The following is a 23,667-nucleotide window of genomic DNA, read 5'->3' as shown; positions in this document are numbered from 1 at the left end:
GGCAGTAACACCGAACTTTAACACCCGCCTCTAAAGAAACTTTGTAAGCGTCTTTCTGTGACTGGTCTTTACCTACTTGAAAGTAATAGACTCGCTAAAAGAAGAACTCCCCTACTTTGCATGATGACTAGAAAATAGCCCCATTTCAGTTAAAGACGGGGCGTGATCGGAATTGTTAAATGTAGTAAATAGATGTACTCATTACTGTACCAAGGTATATCTGTCACCTGCGACATTCTTTTCAAAGTCAGAAAAGCCCTCTTGTCAATCATTATCATACTTTCACACTGGTGATAATTCTTTCTAAACAATAGAGAGGATCATTTGGCAAGAAAATGGGAAGATTCGAGGCCAACTTCCTTTTATTGGCTCATGTAGTGGCATTGCGCTTTCTCTTTTAATTAATTTAATGTTTGTTTTCGGTCTGGTCAATTCCTTGAAGCCAAGAACACGAAAAAGGAATTAAGGAATACTTTCCGACCGGTATTTGTAACACTTTACTAAATTTCACGTAATAACTTTTATTTTCTCCAGGAACTGACTGCACAATCTCCGTCAACTTTTACCAAAACTCGTCGGAAAGGATGGAAGGTGAGTCCATGTGTTCAAATTCTACATGTAGTCTTCAAGTCTGCTTTGTGTGTGTGATTCTATACTGATTTTTTTGAGAAGACATTTGCTGTAGCCGACTACAAATGCTGGTTTTAATCCCAGACTCTACCTATATCTTATTACACCTGCTGTTTTTCTTTCTCTTTCTCTTTCTTTCTCATGACCTGATATACCCAAATGTTGGCCCCGACACAATTCAAACACACCATTAGAATATTATAAATTATATAGTTTGTGCCCTACTTACTATGTTGTTCTAACTCATACGAACACTAAGTAAACGCAATCCAGTGCTGTAAAAATGAAGTTGGTGAATTCAAACAATTAAACTGTCAAAAAGGACATTGTTACATTTTGTGGCGACAGAAATCGTACTGACATTGCTACATTTTACCTAGTCTGTAAAATACAACATTTATGCCATGAATGATGATGATGATGATGATGATGATGATGATGATGATGATGATGATGATGATGATACAGACTATCACTCGGTGGTTTACAATTCTGATAGGGCTGAACAACACAATATCTTTATGTAGTCTACATTTTGTCGTCAGACGCGACAAATATTTGAAGTGCAATTGTTACAATTGAATCTTTTTAAGCACGTGGACCACCCAAAGGTATGTCATACAAACAAAAATGTAGCAATGTTATGTCGCGCCAAAAGATGTGGTGTTTTTAAAAGTCAGGCGATCTTCTATTTCGGATTAACCGGTTTGAATTGTAACAACGCTGACAGAAAAAGATTTACAGAACAACAACATGATTCACACCGACGTGTACTTTATTACACAAGACTTGATTTATCAAGGTTGTATAATCTTTAATTGCCCTTTTACTCTATTCAATTTTTATTCCGTCCTTTACACCAGACGCGACAAAAATTCAAGTACGCAATTCGAATGTCGTTATTTGCCGTAAGATTTATGGATGCCGCAAAAAGGTGAGCAATAATTAAGTTACATGATACGTTAACCGTGCAAAGAGTCTATAAATAACTCAAGATCCTGTCCAATATCATAAATATAACATAATGTCATGTAAATTAAAATGTCCCTTGAGAAACATTCTTGTGATAGTGCATCTAACAAGAGATTCATAAAGTTGACAAACTCGCACGTTTATACAAATCACGTGACTGAATAGATGCACGTACAGGGGTCAGTGCCCCCTTGTTGTCGCAGACATAAAGGTTGTACACTGATATTTAACGCTTTTTATCAACACTGTTGTCATGTACATGATAATGTGATCATGTCTACACATACGTTATTGTAATTCACTCTGTATGCCCCATTGTGTGTTCGGAGAGCAACTTGTTATTTACAGGTATCGTATACAGACATGCGCATTGTCAAAGCTATTCTAGAGTAGAGGTTCTCTCAAATTTACATTCGCATATCTGGGCGTTTATGTGTTGGTTACTTGTGTTTTGTTTTGTTTGTTTGTTCGTTCGTTTGTTTGCTTGCTTGCTTATTTGTTTGTTTGTTTTATTTGTTTGTCAAGAAGTCTTTTTCTAACCCACAGGTATATTCAGACAAAGAAAAAACCAGGAAAGAATGATGCCCCGATTAAATCGGACGAAATTGAAGACGAAACCGGTATGGGAATCAATGCCGCCCTCAACAAAAACAACACCAGCAAAAGTAGTGTGAGTTACATTAAAGTAATTGGATTTGTATTTGTCCTATACAGAGGTCACAGTTATAACCCCACCCCACCCCACCCTACCCACCCCTTCCCCATTCAACAATGCAAAACATGGCCAGATATATCACCAATATTACAAGCTATGATTGAAATTTGGAAAATATATACTTTTTTCAATGTTTTGCAGTAAATGTGTGGCGGCAATACAAACTTCAAAACTTCATTTCGATTAAACATAATTTAGAAAAAATCTGCCTTGAAACACAATTTACATAATTTTGCATAATTTTACATAATTTAAAATAATGATTACATTAAATGTATTATTTTTCTTCAGATTAATGTAGATCTACAGATCTATCTAACAACACGACCTGAATTTAGAGAACCGGAAGTCCTGAAAAGGGTAAGTCAAAGTCCGACAATGACATTCGGTTATGATTATCAGGTTTCAAAAAGTCTCCTAAACAGGAGTAATTGTGCAAACTGATTTTGCTGCCCCCCCCCCCCCCCCACACACACACATCTTTTTCGTTACAATAGTTGTGGAAAAACTCTAGAGGAGCATATAAAGCTGCGTGTGTGTTTTTAGCTTTTTATTAAAATGGACTTCCTGTATTCTACTTACTGAACATACTGGAACATCACTTGTTAATGGCAGAACTCAAAACTCGTATTCAGGCATAGTCTGTCATCCATGTAGCTTCCAGTGATTGGCTTAGGTCATGTCACGTGGTATTGACTAATACCCGATGATGACCTGAATTTACAAAGAGCGAGACACTAGTCGTGTTCTATTTTTCTATGCCAATAGTCATCTCTTCAGTAATTAGCTTTGGCTATGGCTATGGAAAGAATACGTGTAAGGTAGCTCGGATTTCAGCCCCGAGGAAATAGTTGCTACATAACAGCAGACGTCTACTAGTAAGTACCCTCATAGCCAGACAATGAGTGTCTGATAGGCCCTCCGATGACGTAATGTAGTATCGTACACTAAAATGTTAATAAACCCCCTATTATGCCACAGACTGTGCTAACCATGCCAACGAATGATAGTTGATGTCGGTAAAGACATACATATCATAATAACCCAATCATATTAAGTATTGTTTCGTAATCCATACAAGTAAAACAGTTTGTAAACTCAGCTTGTGCCACTCTAATGTCACCGAAGGCCTGCATCGACATTCCAGAGTGGTTTAGTTTAAATTCTTGTTTTTATAAACCATCCAAGTAAACAAAGTTGTAAATTCAGCTTGTGTTCACTCATCATAGACCCTCCACCCACATGCACAGGTGGAGGGTCTCTGGTTTACTGTATTGTGTTTGTGACTAATGACGACAGTGATAACGACGACATGCCTCCATTTGTCGCAATGGTCAATACATTCTCTAATGACAATCTGTATTATTCCATCCATCTGTCTGTCTGTCTGTCTGTCTGTTTGTCTGTTTAGATCATTTGGGTTTTACGAACCACCAAAGCGTTCACTATGTTCTCAACGGAAATGGAAGAGGAAATGGCGAGACGTGTTGGATATGAACGTTACGACGGTGGTCGAGTGATCGCATATCAGGGGAAAACAGCCGATAGGTTTTATTACATTCTATCCGGACGAGGTTAGTGGAGTATTTTGCGACTAAAATATAATCGATGCTATTAGGCAAGCTCTGTCTAACATACAGAAGCACAGACAATTTGAGATAAACATTCGAGAAGTAAATAATTTATTACTTGTGTCTCGTTTACGATTCTTAATTGACGGTTACTTTGAATGATTCGGTATAAAACATTGCACTACCATTGCATTGATATTTTTTTATCGTCTCGACAAAATCGATTTACAGATGAATACCCTCACGTGCTACTGTGATACCTATACTAAGTTATCCATACACTCCTGAGATTACCTGTGCATGTGTCTACATACTGACCATTTCACGTTACCGTTCACGGGCCCAGTTTGATATAACCACTCATAAATCAATAAGAAACTGTACATGTTACACTTAAATATAGCAAGATTGAAGGAATGCAGTTTCTTGCGACATATTGTCTACATCAAGTGAACTAAGTGTGCCTCTATGCAGACATCAAATGCAGACATTAAAACATTGACGCCTGCATGTCTGCATCTAGTTGAAGCACCCTTAAATTGTTTCATTCAGACTACATTTAGCAAAACGTTGTCACCTTGCTTTTGAAGTGCAGAATGTGTAGTAGTGGTTTCTGTCTGGTCGTATCATACGGTGACATGAAACTGGCAGTAGTAGTACGATACGGCTAGCCCAGAGACTTGGCTATCTGGAACGGCATTATCAAGTCAGATAGCCGTGTCTCTGGACTATGGCTTGGTGTGTATTTTGATGTCTTCTGATTAAATATACATGCAATTTGGTTTTAAGTTCCAATCCATATATAAAAATTAATGTATTTCGCGAGGGTCTGTGAGTTATATCAAGAAGCCATATTATACTGCAAACCTGTCTTTCTTGCAAGACTCGCTGTCACAAAAGTATCCATCATTGATGTTCTTTTGCAGTGAATATGTTGCGACAGTACAAACTTCAAACTGGAGAAGTTACGAAATCAATGGGTGTGCTGTCAAAAGGAAAGATAAGTGACGTAAGAGAGATATTGTATTTGTCTGTGAATACTATATGAAGATGTAAATATTTAGTGTTGTTTTTCTGGAGTAATCATTTACTATTTTCCGATTTTGAATGATGTGAGATGAGACAGTCGTACAAGAAACTTAATGACAATACCACGTTGCAATCAGTCGATATTTTATTTAGTCTAATTTGTTGGCAAAAATAATGTGTCACACAATTACTTGTAAGGGATAAGCTCCTACTCTAGGCTCTCTCAGAGTCATCGGAGCATCGCATCGCTAAAAGGACTGTTTTACATGTACCGATATCTACTGCATAATTTTACTCGAAAATCCTTGTACTGTGGGCGCGCCTTCAGGTTCCGACATTCACGTTGGATTTTGATTTTATTTGCATGATGTCTGATTTGACCTTTCATAAATCATGTACATTTCTGCTCAGGGCGAGTTTTGTTTGAACGCCCATATTCATAGTTACCGGTTATGTTTTCGCAGGCAGCGTGGAAGAGATATGGCGTATGTGAATCGATGACTGCTAATTAGTGTAACAAAAGCAAACTAGTACATGTATAACACAAAACGTTATGCCGTCACGGTATCCCTAGGCCCTGGGGCCTGTAACTGATGAATTTGTGTTGTTGACTATTCATGACGTCATGAAATGTTTGATGACTATTTTACATAAAAATCGAATTTGATTTTCGTACACAGACAGAAGAAATGGAGAAACAATGGAAGCGAGAATCAAATTTGGTCTGTAAAGGACCTGTTGAAGTTTTACTTATCGACAAAAAGGTGAATATCCTAACACTGTGGATTTAAAACTATCTTTTCTCCTTCCATGATAATACGCACTTTTTTTTAAACTTTCCGTTCCCCTTTTCCCCTTACTTATTATTCTTATTTTGTCGTCACCTTTGTAATTTAAAACGTGATACAACATCATTTGGTGTTTTGTACAATGTTCGAAACGTCTGTTAACGTTATGACTGCATTATTTCTTAAGATAGGCTAAGTGTAATACGTATGTATGGTTCTCTTGTAGGACTATTTTTTCCTTCAAAACACTGATGCTGGCCCTCCAATCGAGTTTTTACGGTAAGTATAATCTGTCCTTATTCTCTACATCTGATATTGAAATTTTCCATCCAAGTTTAACAAACATTTTCATTTGGGTTTACACTTGATGGTTTATTTCTGTGCCTCAAGGTCAAAGCCAGGGGTCAAAGTTAAGGATTCGTCTTAATTCCATCCGTTGACTCTATCAGACGTGAGTAACTGACTCGAATGGTGTACTTCTTATTTCAGAACGATAGATCTATTTCGAGAATTTCCATGTGAAGAGTTCCTCAATCACCCGGAAGCAATAGAATTCAAGTACTATGGGTAAGTGGGATGTCAAGTTTAATGTCAATGAATACTTAAGTCTGTTATTTCAAGCCGTAGTTACTTGGTTACGCAGTAGCTCTCTATCTTGCGTCCACCGTTGTCGATGTAGTGCGATCTTGGTGGCATAAGGCAGGTGAGAGAACTACGCCCTCAACGACCAGTCATACCACTGCCCGATCAAATTTCGGGTTGATTTCATAACATGAAAGTCATGTTTTACTTTTAGCACCAGTATTTCAATGTATCAGATTGCATAGCCTGTCTACTTCAACGTCGTAAACTACACACCTTTTTGCGGCAACGGTACGCCGTTGCATCATGAGAATGAATGATCTATTTTGGACCCTTGCCTATATTGTTCGAATGGAGACAACTTTTAAAAAAATCTTTAAGTTATTGTTTTGTTGTTATATTTTTCAGACCTAATAAACAGGTGGTAAAGGATACAAACACAAGAAACTGGATATATATCGTCAAGTCGGTAAGTTGTCAGTGAAAAAATCTGCTAAAATTGTATTTAATTACAATTCAACCCAACATTTTTGTTTCTTTGATCATGAGGTATACAAGCTTTCGCTTTATCCATCATTGATTCAATTGGTGGTGGTGGTGGTGGTGGTGGTGGTGGTGGTGTCCAAGTTGTTGTTGTTGTTGTTGTTGTTGTTGTTGTTGTTGTCGTTGTTGTTGTTGTTGTTGTTGTTGTTGTTGTTTTCATTCATCTGTTGTCGCTACCCCTCTAGGGTCGTTGTAAATGTGTCAGGAGGCAAGACGTCGTTGACGTCACGCAAGATAAAAGACTAAGTAGTAAACAGCGTTTGGAGAAGTTAGGCTGTGCTAAGGGGTACAGTCATGCAGATGGTGAGTACCCTTAACTTAACATGGAAAAAGTCTAGGCATGCAATTAGTTTCCACACCCTCATGACAACTGATTAGCTATAAGGTATTTTTAGACTTGAGATATCGAGCTAGACAGAGTGTGATATTTGTATTATTGTCAATGTCCTACATGGTGGCATTCTCATCTTACTGACCCCAACAAGATTGATTTTAATAAATGGTCATATGGATGACAAAATGGGTATTTATTTTGGATTTTTTTTTAAATTCATAAAACAACTTTATCATGTTTTCCTACTTGAAAAAAAAATATGAAAAAGCTTCAACAATATCCATGTTTGTAATTCAATAGATTGCAAAAGACTAAAATAGTGTGGAAAAATGTTGATATTGTACGTACAATAACAAATATTTTATACGCTATTTAATTGTTTACAATTTATTTAGTTATAAACAAGAGCTTGGTACATATTGTTTCACATAGTTTTTTTTCAAGTAGAAAAACATATTAAAGTAAGTGTTTTTTTTATAAATTAAAACTCCAAAATAAATACCAAATTTTCATCCACACTAGTGAAATATACAAACCGAAGAAGAAAAACTCACGAATTTTAGGTAGAATGCGCCTTGGTGTTTCTGAGGGGAGTCGTTGAGGGCGTACAAGTTGAACGTTAGAAGTATAAATTCTACGTTGATTTCATTTAATTTCAGCCATGTTAGAAACCAAGATGAAGAGAATCATCGAAAGAGGGAAGAAGAATTTTACATTACCAGAGGTTTGTACACAACGTCACAGGACTATTTTATTACGCGGAGCAATCGCAGATGTTACTTAATGACATTAGCAAACAGTGATAGCGACCTAAAGAAACGGTGAACTTTAGACAATAGAGTTTTGAAATAAGATTCGGGTTTATGACATAGAAGGTTATTTAATATCAAATGCTTATCTTGAACTGAAAGTGTAAATTCATCAGCACAGTCTGAATCAGGTAAAACAAAGTATCCGACCTGTGAAGCATTATTTTTTTTTCAACAATGGATACTACTTTAAATTGTCCAATTTGCCTGCTAATCAAAGTAAAGTAAAACTATCCAAACTTTGACATTAAAAAGCTTGCTCCAGGTCCTGTTGATAATAAAGGAAATTCTCGGGGTATATCGACAATAGATTATTTTCCCATAGAGTTAACACAGTATTCGGCGGCCATATTGGATTCTAAAATAGCTTCATTTTTTATATATAAAGTATTTTGACCTTTATTTCAAACATTTGTACGGTAACCATGAAAAGGGAGACGTCCATAATGTTCTGTTATATATACCCCTTAGATGTTTGTCATGACTCCGATGACTTGTTTCATTATATATAGTATATTCATTTGTTCAATAAATCATAAAACATGTTAAAATATAGAAAGAAACAATGCCATGTTTAAAAGGTAGTTTTTGAAGGAACTGTCAACATGCGGGATAGCGTTAGTTTTTATTTGACCGTAACACGGTATGATCACACTCACCATCATCAGTACAGTGCACATTATTTTGATCGATTGAACTCGCACTAGTTTTTCCCACATGTATTAATCACAGTTCACAGTTTCCACTAAATCAGATCATTACACATCACACCGAGACAATTTAAGCAGCCAAATACGTACTTGGTTGATCGTCGTAAATTTAAAACTACTGTCCCCTTTACGGCAATGCTACGTGCGTCCGTACGCTCCTATATAGTTACTTTTCTTTGCGTCAATGGAAATGACTTGCGGAAATTAACTTAAATGAAAAACATGTCTACATTTCTCCACTTCTATAAATCATGTTTTTGTCGTCGTATTCTTACTCTCAGTAGACTGAAAAATTCGTCGTTGTGGACATTCCTGTGGAGCGCCACCAACGACGGATCTAACAGTCTATACTCTTTGCTGAATTAATAACAACTTCATAATTATCATTATTAAACCGTGTGTGTGTCTCATTTTTGCAGATTGACAAGGTACCTGAACATCTTTGTATAAGCAATCCTCACTCACAATCGTTAGGCATACATGATAGTGGGATGGTAAGTGGTGGCGCACTCGCTAATATTACAAAATTAATGTCCTTCAGGTGTAAATCTTGGATGTGTTTTCTTGGGTTCAGGTTTCTTCATCGGCAAATTTCACATTTTCTGAATCATGTTTCATGCAATGTAGTCATTTTTTTCTGTGCTTTACACCTCTGCTACAACAGACCTGTGGTTTTATTCCTGCTCAATAGTTTTTCTTTTCGAATAATTATATAGTAGTTTTATCTCCGAGCAATTAAGAAATCAGTACTCTGTAGCCTCTCAATAAGTTTATCTCCGAAAAATTGCGAAACCCGTACCCTGTATAGCTGCTGAATGGTTTATGTATTTCCGAAGAATTACGAAGCCAGTATGCTGTAGCCGGGTCTTACCTTTCATCCTGCAAATATGATGTAAAATTACCTAGCCCAATCAGAATAATGTTCGTAGAGTTTCAGTACTCTACACAGTAACAGTCAATGCCACCACCACCACAGGCTTTGAGTAGCGGGGTGTATACAGCCCAAATTAGGCTCATGGACAAAATAATTAAAAACTTGTCGACTGTCATAAACATATCAGATTATTTTCTTCTCTATAATTCGCATAAACAGCTAGTATGTATCTGTATGCTGTCTTATAAAATATAATTTCTGACAGGTTCAATCATCTAGTCGAAGAACAAGTATGGTATCGCAGAGTCAAGAAGCATCGTCTACCATCATGAACTCAATGACATCAGGTATGCATACTTCCTCAGTTGTCATCCACCATGTTTCATGTTCCAGTTCACTGGCTGTTTGATACAACCACGCATAAACCAATAACTGCACATGCTACACTCGAGATTGAATGAATACATTTTGTTGCGACATTTTGTTTAAAAATGAAATGAACCAACTATTGACATGCAGACATCAAATGCAGACATTAAAACATTGGCGCCTGTATGTCTGTGTCCAGTTACAATACGTTCACATGGTTTATTTCATTTTGTCAAAATGTAGCAAGAAATTGCAACCATGCTATCTTAAAGGATGGATGGAATGAGTAATTTCTTATTGATTTCGGCGTGGTAGTATCAAACAGAACCAATGGGTTGTATTTTTACACACTACAAATTCTGCTATTATCATTTTATGCAACTAAGCTTAACTATCCAACGTTAGCATAAATAAAGTGTCGAGGAAACGCTGTATAACTAAACTTTCGATATAGTCATGGTTATTTAATAGCAAGCGGATTAAAATCTGACGTCGGAACACGGCTCTATTTCTTTATTTACCTCTATTTCATTCGTCAATTGTCGTTTCTTAACGATTTTGTTGTTTCGGGAATGAGCGCCTTTCACACTCACTCCCGGAACAACAAAAATCGAAAACAAATGACAATATAGAAGGAATAGTGGTAAATAAAACTATCGAGTCTTATTCCGACGTCAGATTTTAATATCGACAAGTCGGCATGCCCTGGTCCCTATACCCGAGTCAGATTTTACATATATTCATAATTATTGTTTTATCATATGGCTTCCTAAGGCCTTATAGCATGTAGAAATCATATTGATGCCTCCTTCAGAGCCCATGTCTCTTTCTCCAACTTAACATCGAACACATAACAAGTAAGAAACTGGAACTTTCAAAATCTCATGACATTTAAAATACAAATGTAAATGGATACTATGAATAAATCCATGACTTTGCGCTGTCATTTGAATTTCAGAAACTTCCAGCATTCACGAAAGTACACATAAAGACAGTGAACTAGGAGAAGAAGAAGAAATTGACCAGGTGGATGCAATGAAAGTAAGTTATTATTGATTGATTGGCTGGCTACCATGAATACAGAACTCCCAGAATATTCATGGAAACTACTGAACGAATCTGATGTTTAGTACACGGTGTGTGGTGTCAATGATTCGATTTTGAAAAGGATGCGATGAACGGGTGTGTACATCTGAATACAAGTAAATTCACGAAACCTAAAACAAAAGGTCGTATGGCGCCATAAAAATCTTACCGAAATGCTACATTTATTGTTATGTCTAGCTCAACCAAATGTTTACTCACATTGCTACATTTCATCGTCTGGCTCATCAAATTCTTTCCAACAGTGGCTACATTTTGTCGTCTGGTTCAACAAAAATCTTACCAACAGTGCTACCTTTTATCGTCTGGCTCAGCAAATCTCTTACCAACAGTGCTATGTTTTATTTTCTTGCTCTACGAAAATCTTACCAACAGTAATTTGACGATACAGACAATAAAATACAGCATTGTCTTATTGGGTCAGAAGATAAAATATAACAATGTTAGTAAAGGTTTTTGTTGCACCAGACAGTTTGGTGATTTTCATTGTAAAATCTGATTCAGTGCGGGTTAGTTCATTTGTATTGCTCTTATTCCATGCCTACTGAGTTAATTACGTTCTCGTCTGCATATATACCAGATATTGAGCAGGAGGTGTCAGATTAATCACATACGAGTAATTTAGACACCTACGTAGACAACTGCGTTGAAGTAAAAAAAATTCTGAAAATGATATACACAAATTTCCCCAAGTGAACCTTAACGAATGAACACTGTTGTTTTACAGGGTCCCAACACAAAGAAATATCAGAGGACATCAATCTCGATCGAACTTCCTCCCCTAGCAGCGGCTGGATCTAAAGAGAGGCACATGCTCGTAGCTGCTGCTAGGCAACGACGAGGTATGTTCATGACACAGAGAGCAAGAACCGAACCACACATCATGAGAAGACGACGACCCCTATTGGATGATGACGACGAGGAAACCCCACTACGTAGAGCTTATCTGCAATTGGACCTACTCAAGTCAGGTGACATGATTGTAAGTACATTTACATTTACATATTTGACGGACGACATTGTACTTCACACGGACCTACTTCATTTCCTTTCGTGCTTTCCCGTTCCTAATCGTATCACAATTTCTTGTTTTTACAGGGTTTGAATGATTTGTCTGGTTTAACGAGAGCAAGACGATCCGGAGTCAGTGTGGTAAGTTCTTTTCTTCATCTTCGTTCAACCCAAAGAATGCACACATTTAATAATTCTTTTCTGTTTCTGAAATTTAACCGTATATCAGTCAATAGGGTGTACCGTTCTATAACCGACCATTGTCTGGTTGTTTGTGTTTACAGTGGAGTGATGGAGCTGAGATCATCAAAGTCAATAAACGTTTCTTTAGACAACATGCTGGAACTGTAACGATGCTGAAGTTAGAAACAATGGTGAGTCTCATAGATCCATAGTTCACTTTAGTATTAAACCCCTTTCAAAGAAATATGAACGCTTTGGGGTTCAACATTCTTCTGTCTTTCTGGCTCTAGGTCTATCTATCTCACTTTTTCCTTATTTTTTTCAATCAACATCTCTTATTGTCTCTGAGACCTCCCCCCTCTCTCTCTCTCTCTCTCTCTCTCTCTCTCTCTCTCTCTCTCTCTCTCTCTCTCTCTCTCTCTCTCTCTCTCTCTCTCTCTCTCTCTCTCTCTCTCTCTCTCTCTCTCTCTCTCTGTGTCTGTCTGGCTCTGTCTCTGCCTGTCTCTCTCTCTCTGGCTCTCTCTCTCTCTCTCTCTCTTTCTTTCTTTGCGTGTCTCTCTCTCCCTACGTCTCTCTCTCATACAGATTAAATTATAATACAGATATGAAAATGTGCTATTCAAGATTTTACATTCATTGAATCACTACCATATAGACAGCCGATAGCCATACTTAAAGACTGTAGGAATCTAAATGGTACACTTAAACAAATCTGTTTAATGTAATGCATCTGTTTATGAACCACAGAACAAGGAATACGTTACGGAAGAAGACGCAATGCAAAATTTAGAAGAACAAGAAACGTGGGACCAATATAAGACAATACTTATGAAGAAACTTTCACAGTACAGTCGTCTTGGAAAGAACCACAAGGCTGCAGTGTCAATATAATCTCAAACTGACAATATTGACCACGTGTCCACAAATGACAGTACTTTTATAAGTATCATGAGAAGCACTCATACAGCCGTCCAGAAAATTTTCAAATTTGGAACACTGAAATATCACCAGGACTACAGTAAAAGACAGAGGAACGGAGGTATATAAATCCACTCAACAAGAGACAGACACATGCAACAATTGTATTACAATGTATATAAATCCACTCAACAAGAGACAGACACATACAACAATTGTATGTATATAAATCCACTCAACAATTGTATTACAATGTATATTTATTAAATCCACACTTCAAAGTGACAGACAAATGCAACAATTGTATTGCAATTTATTAAATCCACTCTGCAAGAGACAGTAACATGTAACAATTATATGTATGTATGGTAGTTCCATGGTTCAGCTGTACCCAGTTCCTAGAACAGCATTATTTGTATGCAGCACTTGCTGCATTGCTTTAAATTTCCATCCATTCCATTTCCAATTATTGATTTAAGAACAGTGTTTTGTTTAACGAGATATAATTATTAGCGGTCACTAGCATCGTTGAAGACATTTACAATGTATTTCATTTCTTTAAGATGCACAAGCCTTATGGTAGAAAACACAGCATTATTTTCCGAAAGGGAATACGGTAAAATTTTAACGCCATTTTTGGGGGTTGCGAGAAATATTTGCTTTATATACAATATGTCTATGTAAGAAACCCATAGACATATTTTTAAGGGGTGGACATTATAAATCAAGTTTGGGTTATTAAAAAAGTGTCCTCCTTTCACTAGAATGGTCCAAGACATGCTGTGTCATGTCTAAGGCGTCATGTGCATGGATTCACAAGTTTTCTTCTTTGATACGTTTGCAATCAGCATTTTCCCATAGGGATGCAAATTGAAGACTTGTTGACAAGCATTGAACGGCAATAGAGTGTATTAGTCTAAGAGTACATGAAGACTACCAATCACCCGAATACAGCATATAACACTTTAGACACGTTAGCTGGCAGGAGGGCGAGGCATAGGGTATACACAGGATCATAGACACTGGCAGCTTGAAGGTGATTGGCTGGCTTGGTCTGAAAGTAGTAAATATGCAACAAGTTATTTATTTGACGTTGGTATGTTCAAAGGAATGAATCATGGCTCGATTTTTTTCACTTTCCGTCCATGTCATTTTCTTTACTGTTATAAAGATTTTTTCTTTTTCACATTGTTATGGTAGGCCTATGTTTTTGATATTCATAGTTGTATGGCATCATCGGGTGCTAACAATTAGCTAGCAGCACTTAACTCCGTCCAGTAAATAAAACTGTCCCGTTCTCTCAGCTGCAATGAATCTCGTCGCTACGATAGATTTACAAAAAAATAATGTGTTTGTGATTTACATAATAATGTTCAATATGCAGAAAAAATTTCCCATAACATAGAGACTCGACAGAAATACGTTTTATTTTAGAATTTATAGTACAAGGCAACGATATTGCAGTAAGTCTCAAACTTATCTGACTTATTCCAATTTAGGACAATCCGTCAATATTTTTCAGTTGTTGCAAAAGCGTTGTAAGTTTTTTTAAATAATGAGACATTTCTTTTATTTTGTTTGGTATTACAATCACCGTCCCCAGTATCATAAAATTATGAAAGCAGTCAATTTCTGAGTGTTCGCCTGCAATTTCAAAGACACAACAATATTTTTGATGAACAAAACTTTTGAATGGAGAAAATATTGTACTGTAAGAAAAAATATTGAAGAATCTGCAAAACTCCTCTATGTATCCATTGGTTCTTCCAGAGATGTTTGTTGAGTATAGTTCACAATTTATCTGGTCAGTAAAAGCAATGCAATCACATTTCCTTAATGCTTCTACTTGTAGGATTTCTTTTAGGTATGACCGTGTTTGTTCTAGACATGAAATATAGTGTTTACAATATGTGGAAGCAAGTAGGCTTGAAAAGAAGACGTTTTCTGGTTCAACAAAAACCTTACATTCCTATACATTTTATAGTCTGGTTCAACAAATAAAATTACATTGCTACATTTTATCATCTGGTTCAACAAAAATTTTACATTGCTACATTTTATCGTCTGGTTCAAGAAAAATCTTACATTGCTACATTTAATTGTCTGGCTCCACAACAATCTTACTAACATTGCTACATTTTATCCACCATTTGCTACATTTCGTTTGACATGTGAGCTAGTAAGACATTTGTGGAGCTGGACAATAAAATGTAGCAATGTAATAGTGAGAGTTTTGTGGCGACAGACGATGATTTCTTTCAACTTACTTGGTTTCCATCGTAAATCGAATATTAGGTTGTACCTTGTAATGTAACCATTTGAAAAGACATACTCCCAATTCCAAGAAAATAATCTCAAATATTTGCAAAGTTTACGTCATTTTATTTTGTATTTTTCGTACACAGTGCTGTTGAATTGCTATGGCAACTCGATGTTCAGATTGTTCGAGTAAAATATTTTCATTAAACATTTGTCTTTCGATTTCACTGAATTTTTGTTTTGAATATTTATGTAATTATTTGTCATGACAACGGACCACGCCTTGTTTGATTGTATTTGACTGCGTGTATATTAATGCAAATGATACGATGGATGACTGTGTGTGTGTGTATCCTACGTGTCACGTGTATAGGAGTGTGAAATAAAAGTGTTGAGTCTGTGGAGCCCCTTAGCTTTCTCTTATTTTGTATGGTATGCAGTCCCAACCATAGGTGAATCTTAGCCTGTTGTGTACTCGATCGTTGGATCTCTAATGCCGCTAAACCATGACAGATATAGAATGAGTGTAGCAGAGTTATAGATGTAGCGACTAAACGAGCTAACCCAATCTAGATATAAAAAAGAATGAAAAAGAGACGTCTAGCATAAATGTGATTAAAATGTGATGTGGTGAATGTGGCAATATTTCTTTATTTACCTCTATTCCCTTCGCGCGTATAGTGTTGTTTGTTTTCGATTTTGTTATTCTGGGTTGAAAAGAAGGCGTTCAATGCGGGAACAACACAACAACAAGCTTTGGCTAGCGAGAATGTCGAAAATTGCACACCAATTTACATATAAAGGACGTCCCGGGGGGCAACTCCCATAGACGGCAATACGGGGAGGGTCCGCGCGAAAGGGGTTGGTTTTTTATGCTGATTGGTATCAGAAAGGGTATACTTTTCATGAGATGGTGGTATGAGAAAGGGTTGGGTGAATCAAAACTGGCGTTAATTAACAGAGACTATGCAGTCAACACTAGGAGCGTTTCAACCTGGTGTATCTACCTTCAAATCTTCCGCACTCTCGTCACTCATGCCACCCTAGATCTAGGGCTAGTTTCCCCTGGGAGCCCTGTTTTTTACTAATAAAATGAAACTTGGTATCAGAAAGGGTATACTTTTTGCATAAATTTTGGTATCATAACATGTCGGGTTTCAATGTTTATGAGGAGCCTCTCCGTAATGTTACCCATGGAGTTATCCCCCGGGAAGGACGTCTACCCCTAACTAATGGCAGAGGTCACAAATTCTGTCTATGAGAACCGTCAATCGTTTAGCATCCAAATTTTCCTCAAAAGTATCACCCGAGGATACTGACCGATCGAAACTCTAATTAAAACATCAACTTAGTCAACCCTAAAGCAAATAATATATCCATTGCCTCGTGTAGAGACATGTTTTGTGTCAAATGTCATCTAAATGCCATCGGCTAGAAACCAGACTGTTGTTCTTTACGGACATCTGGTCTACAAAGGCGGAGATAAACCAATGGTAATATTAACCTCTAGTCCTTTCACGTTAGTATCCTTGCCTCTAGGTGGTCTACCGATAAGGTGATTACAAGAGAAAATGGCGAGATTTTGGCTCCTGGATATAGTAATTTTAACTAAACAACGCAGACGATAAACGCCGACGGGACTCAACAAAGACATCACACAATGAGAAAATAACTAATATTAAACAACAATGTTCTGGGATTACTTCAAATTTTAAACTACATGTATACTATTCTCACTTTTGAGGGTTTTTTTATTTGTCCAATCTAATGAGCCTGAGTGTGGATAATACATTTTAGGTCTATACCATAAAACTCATTGTTCAACTTATTTATAAGATAAAGATAAGATAAAGTAAAAATTTCTATAGCGCTAATATCCAACAAAAAGCAAAAGTGAATAAATATGAGTGAGAAAGGTATACCATTTAACGTTCTCTTTTCAAATTATTAAGTATGAACAACAACGCTACAATCTTATATCACCTGTCCGTATAGCTTCTTATAGCATAGGAAACCGTCGGTTCAGGAAGTGCGTCAGTTGTCCGATTCACACGCGCGCCTAGGCTATAGCTAAGGTCCCATACTACGAAAACTTAAGGCCGCTCAAAATGGAAATGGAAATGGAAAATTAATTTATATGATTTAAGAAAGATTTTTCCTCAGGTGAACTCAGACGTCGTACAAATAAGGCAAGTTCAACATGGTGGCTTGAACGTGGAGTGGATAAGCGCTTACAAAGGGATGATCGCCAGGAGAATGAATCTTTTTTGTCAAAACCAATTCATACATCTGGACATGTGCACCAGACAACCACAGAACTTAAAACTACTAACTGTAATTGTGTCAATAAGTTCTAATAGTCCACATGCATGAAAAAAATCCATAATCCATAGTAATTTTGCACGTGTAGCTTCTGTTGTGGCTTTTCAATAAAAAAAAAACATTATCGTGGGACATGGTCGTAAAAGGGTGTCTAGTTTGGAAACTGAACACCATCTTTATACGGTATAACTAAATGAAGTAAATAATATTGTAGCAAGAATTGTTGTCAACCTTGGTTTTTTCGCCGTGCCCATTTTATGTCTTCCTTTTACCTTTACTAGTTGGTCTTTCATCGTTCCGCTGTGAGTGTCATCCCGGAAACACCGTGACTATATTATCCTGTTTATTTAAAACACGGCCTTGTACGGTGTAACACCGCTGATAATGTTATCCAAAAAAGTACAATGAACGGTTAAAGGCCCATGTTGGATTAGATAAAAAAAATAAATTAGGGTGAGAAAAACCGCTGTGTGACAGAGATATAGAACAAATTGGATATAAACAAAGAAATCAGTCTGTCTTACTGTAGTCCTTAGTATGACTCCACTGATATTAAAGTTAGCACGAATTTGCTGACCCCGGGATTGAAGCATAGGTCTTTATTGCTAAAGTTCGAATCTCACTCGGTGGTCAATTTTTACTCAGTTGTGTCAATGACCAAGTTGATAGAACATGGCAATAATTGTTAGTGTGGAAGTTAACAATTGATCGGTTCTATCTCATTTACGATGGACAAGATATTGTACTTTTTTAGTTGGCATAATAAAATGTGGGGGTCAGTGGCGGTTTTTAGGACACCGTTGATTTTACGACAGGTTGTGTCATCTTTTATCACTCACTCACTCTCTATATTAAATTACCTCTTCTGTATAGTGGGCTGAAATATCACCGACGAGTAATTTTTCACTGTCTTAACTTTGTTGTTAAAACGGAATTGACTTACTATATCCGTAGGTCCAATAATGCCTGTGGGTATTTTGTTGGTAAGTCAGACAATTTGTATAGGAATCATTTATTTGCACGTAAAGTATTACTGAACGACCGCGTATACACAACACAAAGGTATTTACGAACTAATACAATGTAAATCGCTGGAAGATTGACTCACGCCCACAAATCGACGTATCCTGCGTTCATGCATTCAGTCATTACTTCGTTAGGCGTGATTGATTTGTAGGTAGGTGCTCTTTACGCACAGTGTGGTATCAGGTACATTGACGGTTGAGATGTCTGTCCGCAGTAATCTTCACCATGAACACAGCAAGCGATTTCTCAATGTTGTTGGAGATGGGGCACGTCCTGATAGTGTTAACAGGAGATACTCTCCGGGGCTGTTATCACGGCAACGGTCAAGTCCATCCATACCTGTATCTCCACGCATCGCTTTTCGATCACCCAGGTTATCTAACGTCGGAACTGTGGACGCATCGGAAATACATCCGAAGAGACACCGACATTTGAGCAGACATAAACGTGGCTTGTCCAACTATATACAAGTAAGTTTTGATGTTTAATAATAACAAAATTTGTGTTTCAAGAGGTTTGTAGTCAAACCTGTCGCAGTTGAGTTATGTAGTGATTCCCAAGGTCTTAAATTATTAACCCTCTTGACACAAAATTGTAATTAGAGTGGATTTTGAGTCTATAAATTAAAACCATAAAACTATAAAATAAAAAAGTTCAAAGTGTACATTTAGGAAATCATACTCCCTTACTTGTTGCCACCATCAGTCAGCAACCACTGATGATCTTAAGTTTCAAACGAAGTACATGTATATTTGTCCGAGTCAGAAATTGACTCGGTGTTTATGGTTTGACGCGAGTAAACATCTATACAAGGGCAAATACCGGCAGTATCAGTCAACGCAAAATATATATCTCATACTCTGTTATCGTTACACCAACATTGTAATCAGCGTCGTATAAAAGTATGTGTAATTCGGGAAGATTACGACATCACCTCGCTATTGTAGAGCAGAATAGCCACAAAGTCAAAGGTGGTCCGTGTGTCCATACGCACTCACACAGCAGGGATAGCAAGAGTAGTTGAAACTCGCACAATGTTCGTGAACAGGGCTTGGCACGAATCTCTATATCTGCATACGTTAACTGGTGTGAGATACAGTGATGGTGGCTGGAAAGGACGAGTAAGTTCCTCTGTATATGTACTGACCTCGCAAATCATGTGTAATATTTACATTTAGCAGAAAATGAATGTGACCAAGCGTGGAAGACATGTCGATCAAATGGCGCACTGCCAGAACAGAGTCAAGAAGTTCACCGTAATTGTTTTTGTTACTTAACGGCCGGGATAATGGACTCTATTCTTTGAAAAGCAGATGACAAAATATCCTAATAATGTATACTTGATTGTGAAAAAAACTTATAAATCAAGAATTTCTTGTCGAGATTGTAAATTTTTACAGGTGTTTCAAATGTTTTACAGCTTGGCAACGCAGGGCTATGCTTAGCTTAAGCTCTACCCCAGTATCAACAACTTAGACGTTGATGCTGCAATTAGTCGTACTATTGAGATTTAGATTATAATGAGGTGCCACTATATTATTAGGGCACACCGCTAGCCATGGATACTAGCCTTTCAGCAGTTGGTTTTTTTTGTTTTTTTTACTCAAACACATATTTTACATCAACAATAGAGGTTTCGATCACCTGAACAAGTCTATGCGGTAACATAGATTTTCCACAAGATCGACTTTTTAAAAAAAAATTCCCTTTCATTCTATTGCTGACGCTTGTGTATTTAGCATTCTTTTATTTCCCCTACATCTCTTTCAGAGTACAGAAACACCGAAGCGGAAAGAAGAACGCGTAAGTTTACCTTCAATATTTATATGAATTTTTGTTCGATCGTAATACATGTACTATGATTTCGGTTAATGGACAAGGGGTATTCATTTAGTGTATTTTACACGCATTGATCGGAGCAGTCCAAAAATTTCCCTTCAACAAATGCTGGATTACGCAGACGCATTTTTCCTTCATTTGAATAAATATTCGACTTGTTTCGATTACCAGAACTTTGATAAAATAGTGATGCTGGGTTTCAGGCGTTTGTACCGCTTTTATTCCAAATACATTTCGAGAGAACTAAATTCACGACTCATTCTCTTCCTTTCCACCCTTTGTTTAAGAACAGTGTAATCATTAGTCTTAAATACAATGTAGTTTGGTATCCTATTTGGGAAGACTACAGACAAAAGAAAGAAAGAGATTTCTCTCCTTCTATTGTCTCTGAAAAAGACGTTTCCCACTTGAATTATTCAATATGCGGAATGCTATTTAGAGACTTTCAAGTTGTTATTCCGGAATTCATTCGTCCTGTGCCTGTATATCGCATTGTCGTTAAACAACCAGTCTTCTTTTCGGCAAATGCCGTAAAAGTATCACGCTTTTTTTTGCGTCAACTTTTGTCGTAAAACTGCAAGACCTCTACGCAAAGCAAAACTCATCGTCAAACTACCAGGCCTCTTTACGGCAACACTAGCATACTAATTCTCGAAAGCAAAGAAATTACTCTTGCTCGTTGCGTGAGAATAGTATACTCAGACACCTGTTGATGTTGCACAGAGGATTGTGACGTCACTGCATATTCTGATATGATCCATAGTCTATCTGGTACAATAGTTGTTTTCCCACACTGCTGCCTCTCACTGTTCAAGACTTGCGTACATACACGTAAAAAAAACAGCAGTGCCCGGGGATAGAGTAAATTCAATACGAGACAACCTGTTGCAACATGTCAATATGATCACATTTGACCTAACCTCTTCGAGATAATGTACGCTTTACAAGATCACCTTACTGAATAAAATCGTTATGGTCTGTGTATTTGGGTTTTATTCGTCGTTGCTGGTGGCAAAATTCTCCCGTGGTGTATGTTTTAAACACTCTCTAGTGGAATGTTGTTGCTTTTTTATACATTCCCCTGGGACAAATAACCTATGTTAAGTCGAACGAAAGCATATTTAACAAAAGCATAGCAATCCGCAAATACTTTTTTTTTCTTCAAAAACATCAAATATTTTCAGCAGGTTGTTGTATGCTTGTTGTATATATGCTGGCTATGTAGTTGAGTTGTTCATAAGTTTGTTCATCTGGTAAAATTGTTTACACAAGTCGTGTCAAGTTGTTTGATTTGATAGATGTTGAGAGATATACGAACTTGTTTGCACAGAATGTCTGTTCAACCCCCACATACAATATTCTTCTCCGTTCAATTTAACAATCACGCAGGTATTTCAGTCGTCTATATTCCATTAATGATGTTTTTGCAACAATTCTTTGCTTGTTGTGATTTTCAGTCTTTTAAACTAAGAAGTGGTTCATATTGCACGTCTAAGTTCTATCGATTAGACTAGCTTGAAGTGTTTGTTATCTAAATATGTATATTTCCTATCTCTAGACTGGTATAGCAACCTCTGGTTGTTTCTATTCACCTTCTTGATTCAACAGTCCAGGGAAGTTAGATGCTTTCGACTGGATATGTTCATATTTCGGAACGCAATAGTTGAAACACATGAAATTCAAGATTGTTATAATCCTGCACACCCCCCACTCCCCCCCCCCCGCCTTACTCACATCCCGACAATCTCCATACAAATTAAATCGCTTTGGGGGGGGGGGGTCGATTGCATGTTTCTTATGGAGTAGCTGCCTCTGCATAAGCAAAGTCTTTCGTTTTAATCACTGCCCTTTTCAACTAAAGAGATCTCCCACAGTACCTCTCGACCTCCGACGACATGGACATAACTGAGTTACATATCTACCTAGTAGGTGGAATTTGTTTTTGCTACTCCAATGTAAGACATGGTCAGATCTGAACTTTTTTTGTGTGTGTTATATTTGTACCATATCAAGAATAACATATTGTCGTATTAATTTAATGATCACTAGCAATTTGAGTTCAGTAGCATCACACTTAAGACAAATCGTTTCGATAATGTAATGTTTGAATGCACCCAAATATTGCAGATTTGATCTGGCCAAGAGGACGAGCGAAAAAAGGTCAAAAATGGCAGTTAGGATACTATCAGCTAAAATTGTGTGTAGTAGTCCTTCAGAACTACGGATAGACTAGGTTCGATCGAATTTATAGGGAAAATACACATGCATTCAACCTTGTGGACACAACTTACAATGTACGTAGATTGTATACTCATTTCCAGACACAAATAAATGACTATGATAACAGATAAGTTATTAAGTATGTGCAAACTATGTATTTCGATAAACACACGCTGACACCTGGTTCCTATAACCTTGAATTATTGTTTTCACCGCTGCATACTTGAATAGGATGGGCATCTACTCATCAGATGTACGGGGTGACGTGCCTGAGTGCATGTATGTGCGCGTGTACCACATGTTCAATAATTTGCATGAGTTTGTCCTTAATATATAGGTTATCTGAAAAGGGCAATTGTTTTATTTTTGACTTCGTGTGTGGCTTAAAAAAAATACATTTTCGCTTTTGATAATTCTTGTCACGTTCCGGTGAGTACATTCTGCATCAAAAGTTGTCATGTATCCGAACGTAGACGAAGGCAATTAATGAAGAAATTGTCATGGCATGCTCACAGAGGGCGGGCTTGCATATTACTTATACTATACATACAGCGCCGAATAAAAGCCATTGATGTTGTTCATCACGTCGTTGTCATAATGTATAACGGATTTGTGTGAACAACTAAATTGACTCACTTAGCACTTCGCACATCTAAGAAACACAAAGAAAATCCGTAGACAATGGACGTAAAACAAACGTGTATGCATTGTAATCCGTAGCACAAGTATGAGTGCTTTTAAATTTACATTCAGGACAGGTATTACCATGATAAGCAGTCTATACAGAGTTTAATACGAGAACATATCAGCTTATCTGAAGACACTTCGTCATCTAGCTGAAAACTACGAACAAAATAAC

General features: G+C 37.1%; 1 protein-coding gene across 3 annotated transcripts in view; it reads left to right on the top strand.

The window, feature by feature from the left end:
- Positions 1-15,544, top strand: part of LOC144438626 (uncharacterized) — a 32,443-nt gene extending 16,899 nt beyond the window's left edge. For 2 of the 3 annotated variants that reach the window (XM_078127734.1, XM_078127735.1), the window contains exons 4-22: positions 535-591; positions 1,494-1,564; positions 2,149-2,272; positions 2,609-2,677; positions 3,729-3,891; positions 4,815-4,897; positions 5,598-5,681; positions 5,932-5,984; positions 6,195-6,272; positions 6,696-6,756; positions 7,016-7,133; positions 7,824-7,888; positions 9,103-9,177; positions 9,823-9,904; positions 10,885-10,967; positions 11,758-12,012; positions 12,129-12,182; positions 12,326-12,415; positions 12,972-15,544. In XM_078127734.1, the coding sequence (XP_077983860.1) occupies positions 535-591; positions 1,494-1,564; positions 2,149-2,272; positions 2,609-2,677; positions 3,729-3,891; positions 4,815-4,897; positions 5,598-5,681; positions 5,932-5,984; positions 6,195-6,272; positions 6,696-6,756; positions 7,016-7,133; positions 7,824-7,888; positions 9,103-9,177; positions 9,823-9,904; positions 10,885-10,967; positions 11,758-12,012; positions 12,129-12,182; positions 12,326-12,415; positions 12,972-13,115 (1,809 nt within the window). In that variant the 3' untranslated portion in view covers positions 13,116-15,544. The remainder of the gene's footprint in view (positions 1-534; positions 592-1,493; positions 1,565-2,148; positions 2,273-2,608; positions 2,678-3,728; positions 3,892-4,814; positions 4,898-5,597; positions 5,682-5,931; positions 5,985-6,194; positions 6,273-6,695; positions 6,757-7,015; positions 7,134-7,823; positions 7,889-9,102; positions 9,178-9,822; positions 9,905-10,884; positions 10,968-11,757; positions 12,013-12,128; positions 12,183-12,325; positions 12,416-12,971) is intronic. The other variant, XM_078127736.1, reaches the window with a different exon arrangement.
- The last annotated feature ends 8,123 nt before the right edge of the window (positions 15,545-23,667 follow it).

The sequence above is a fragment of the Glandiceps talaboti genome, chromosome 8 (genome assembly GCF_964340395.1).
Source record: "Glandiceps talaboti chromosome 8, keGlaTala1.1, whole genome shotgun sequence".
NCBI lineage: Eukaryota > Metazoa > Hemichordata > Enteropneusta > Spengelidae > Glandiceps > Glandiceps talaboti.
The sequence above is the reverse complement of the archived record's forward strand: the minus strand, read 5'-3'. Positions and strand labels throughout refer to the sequence as shown.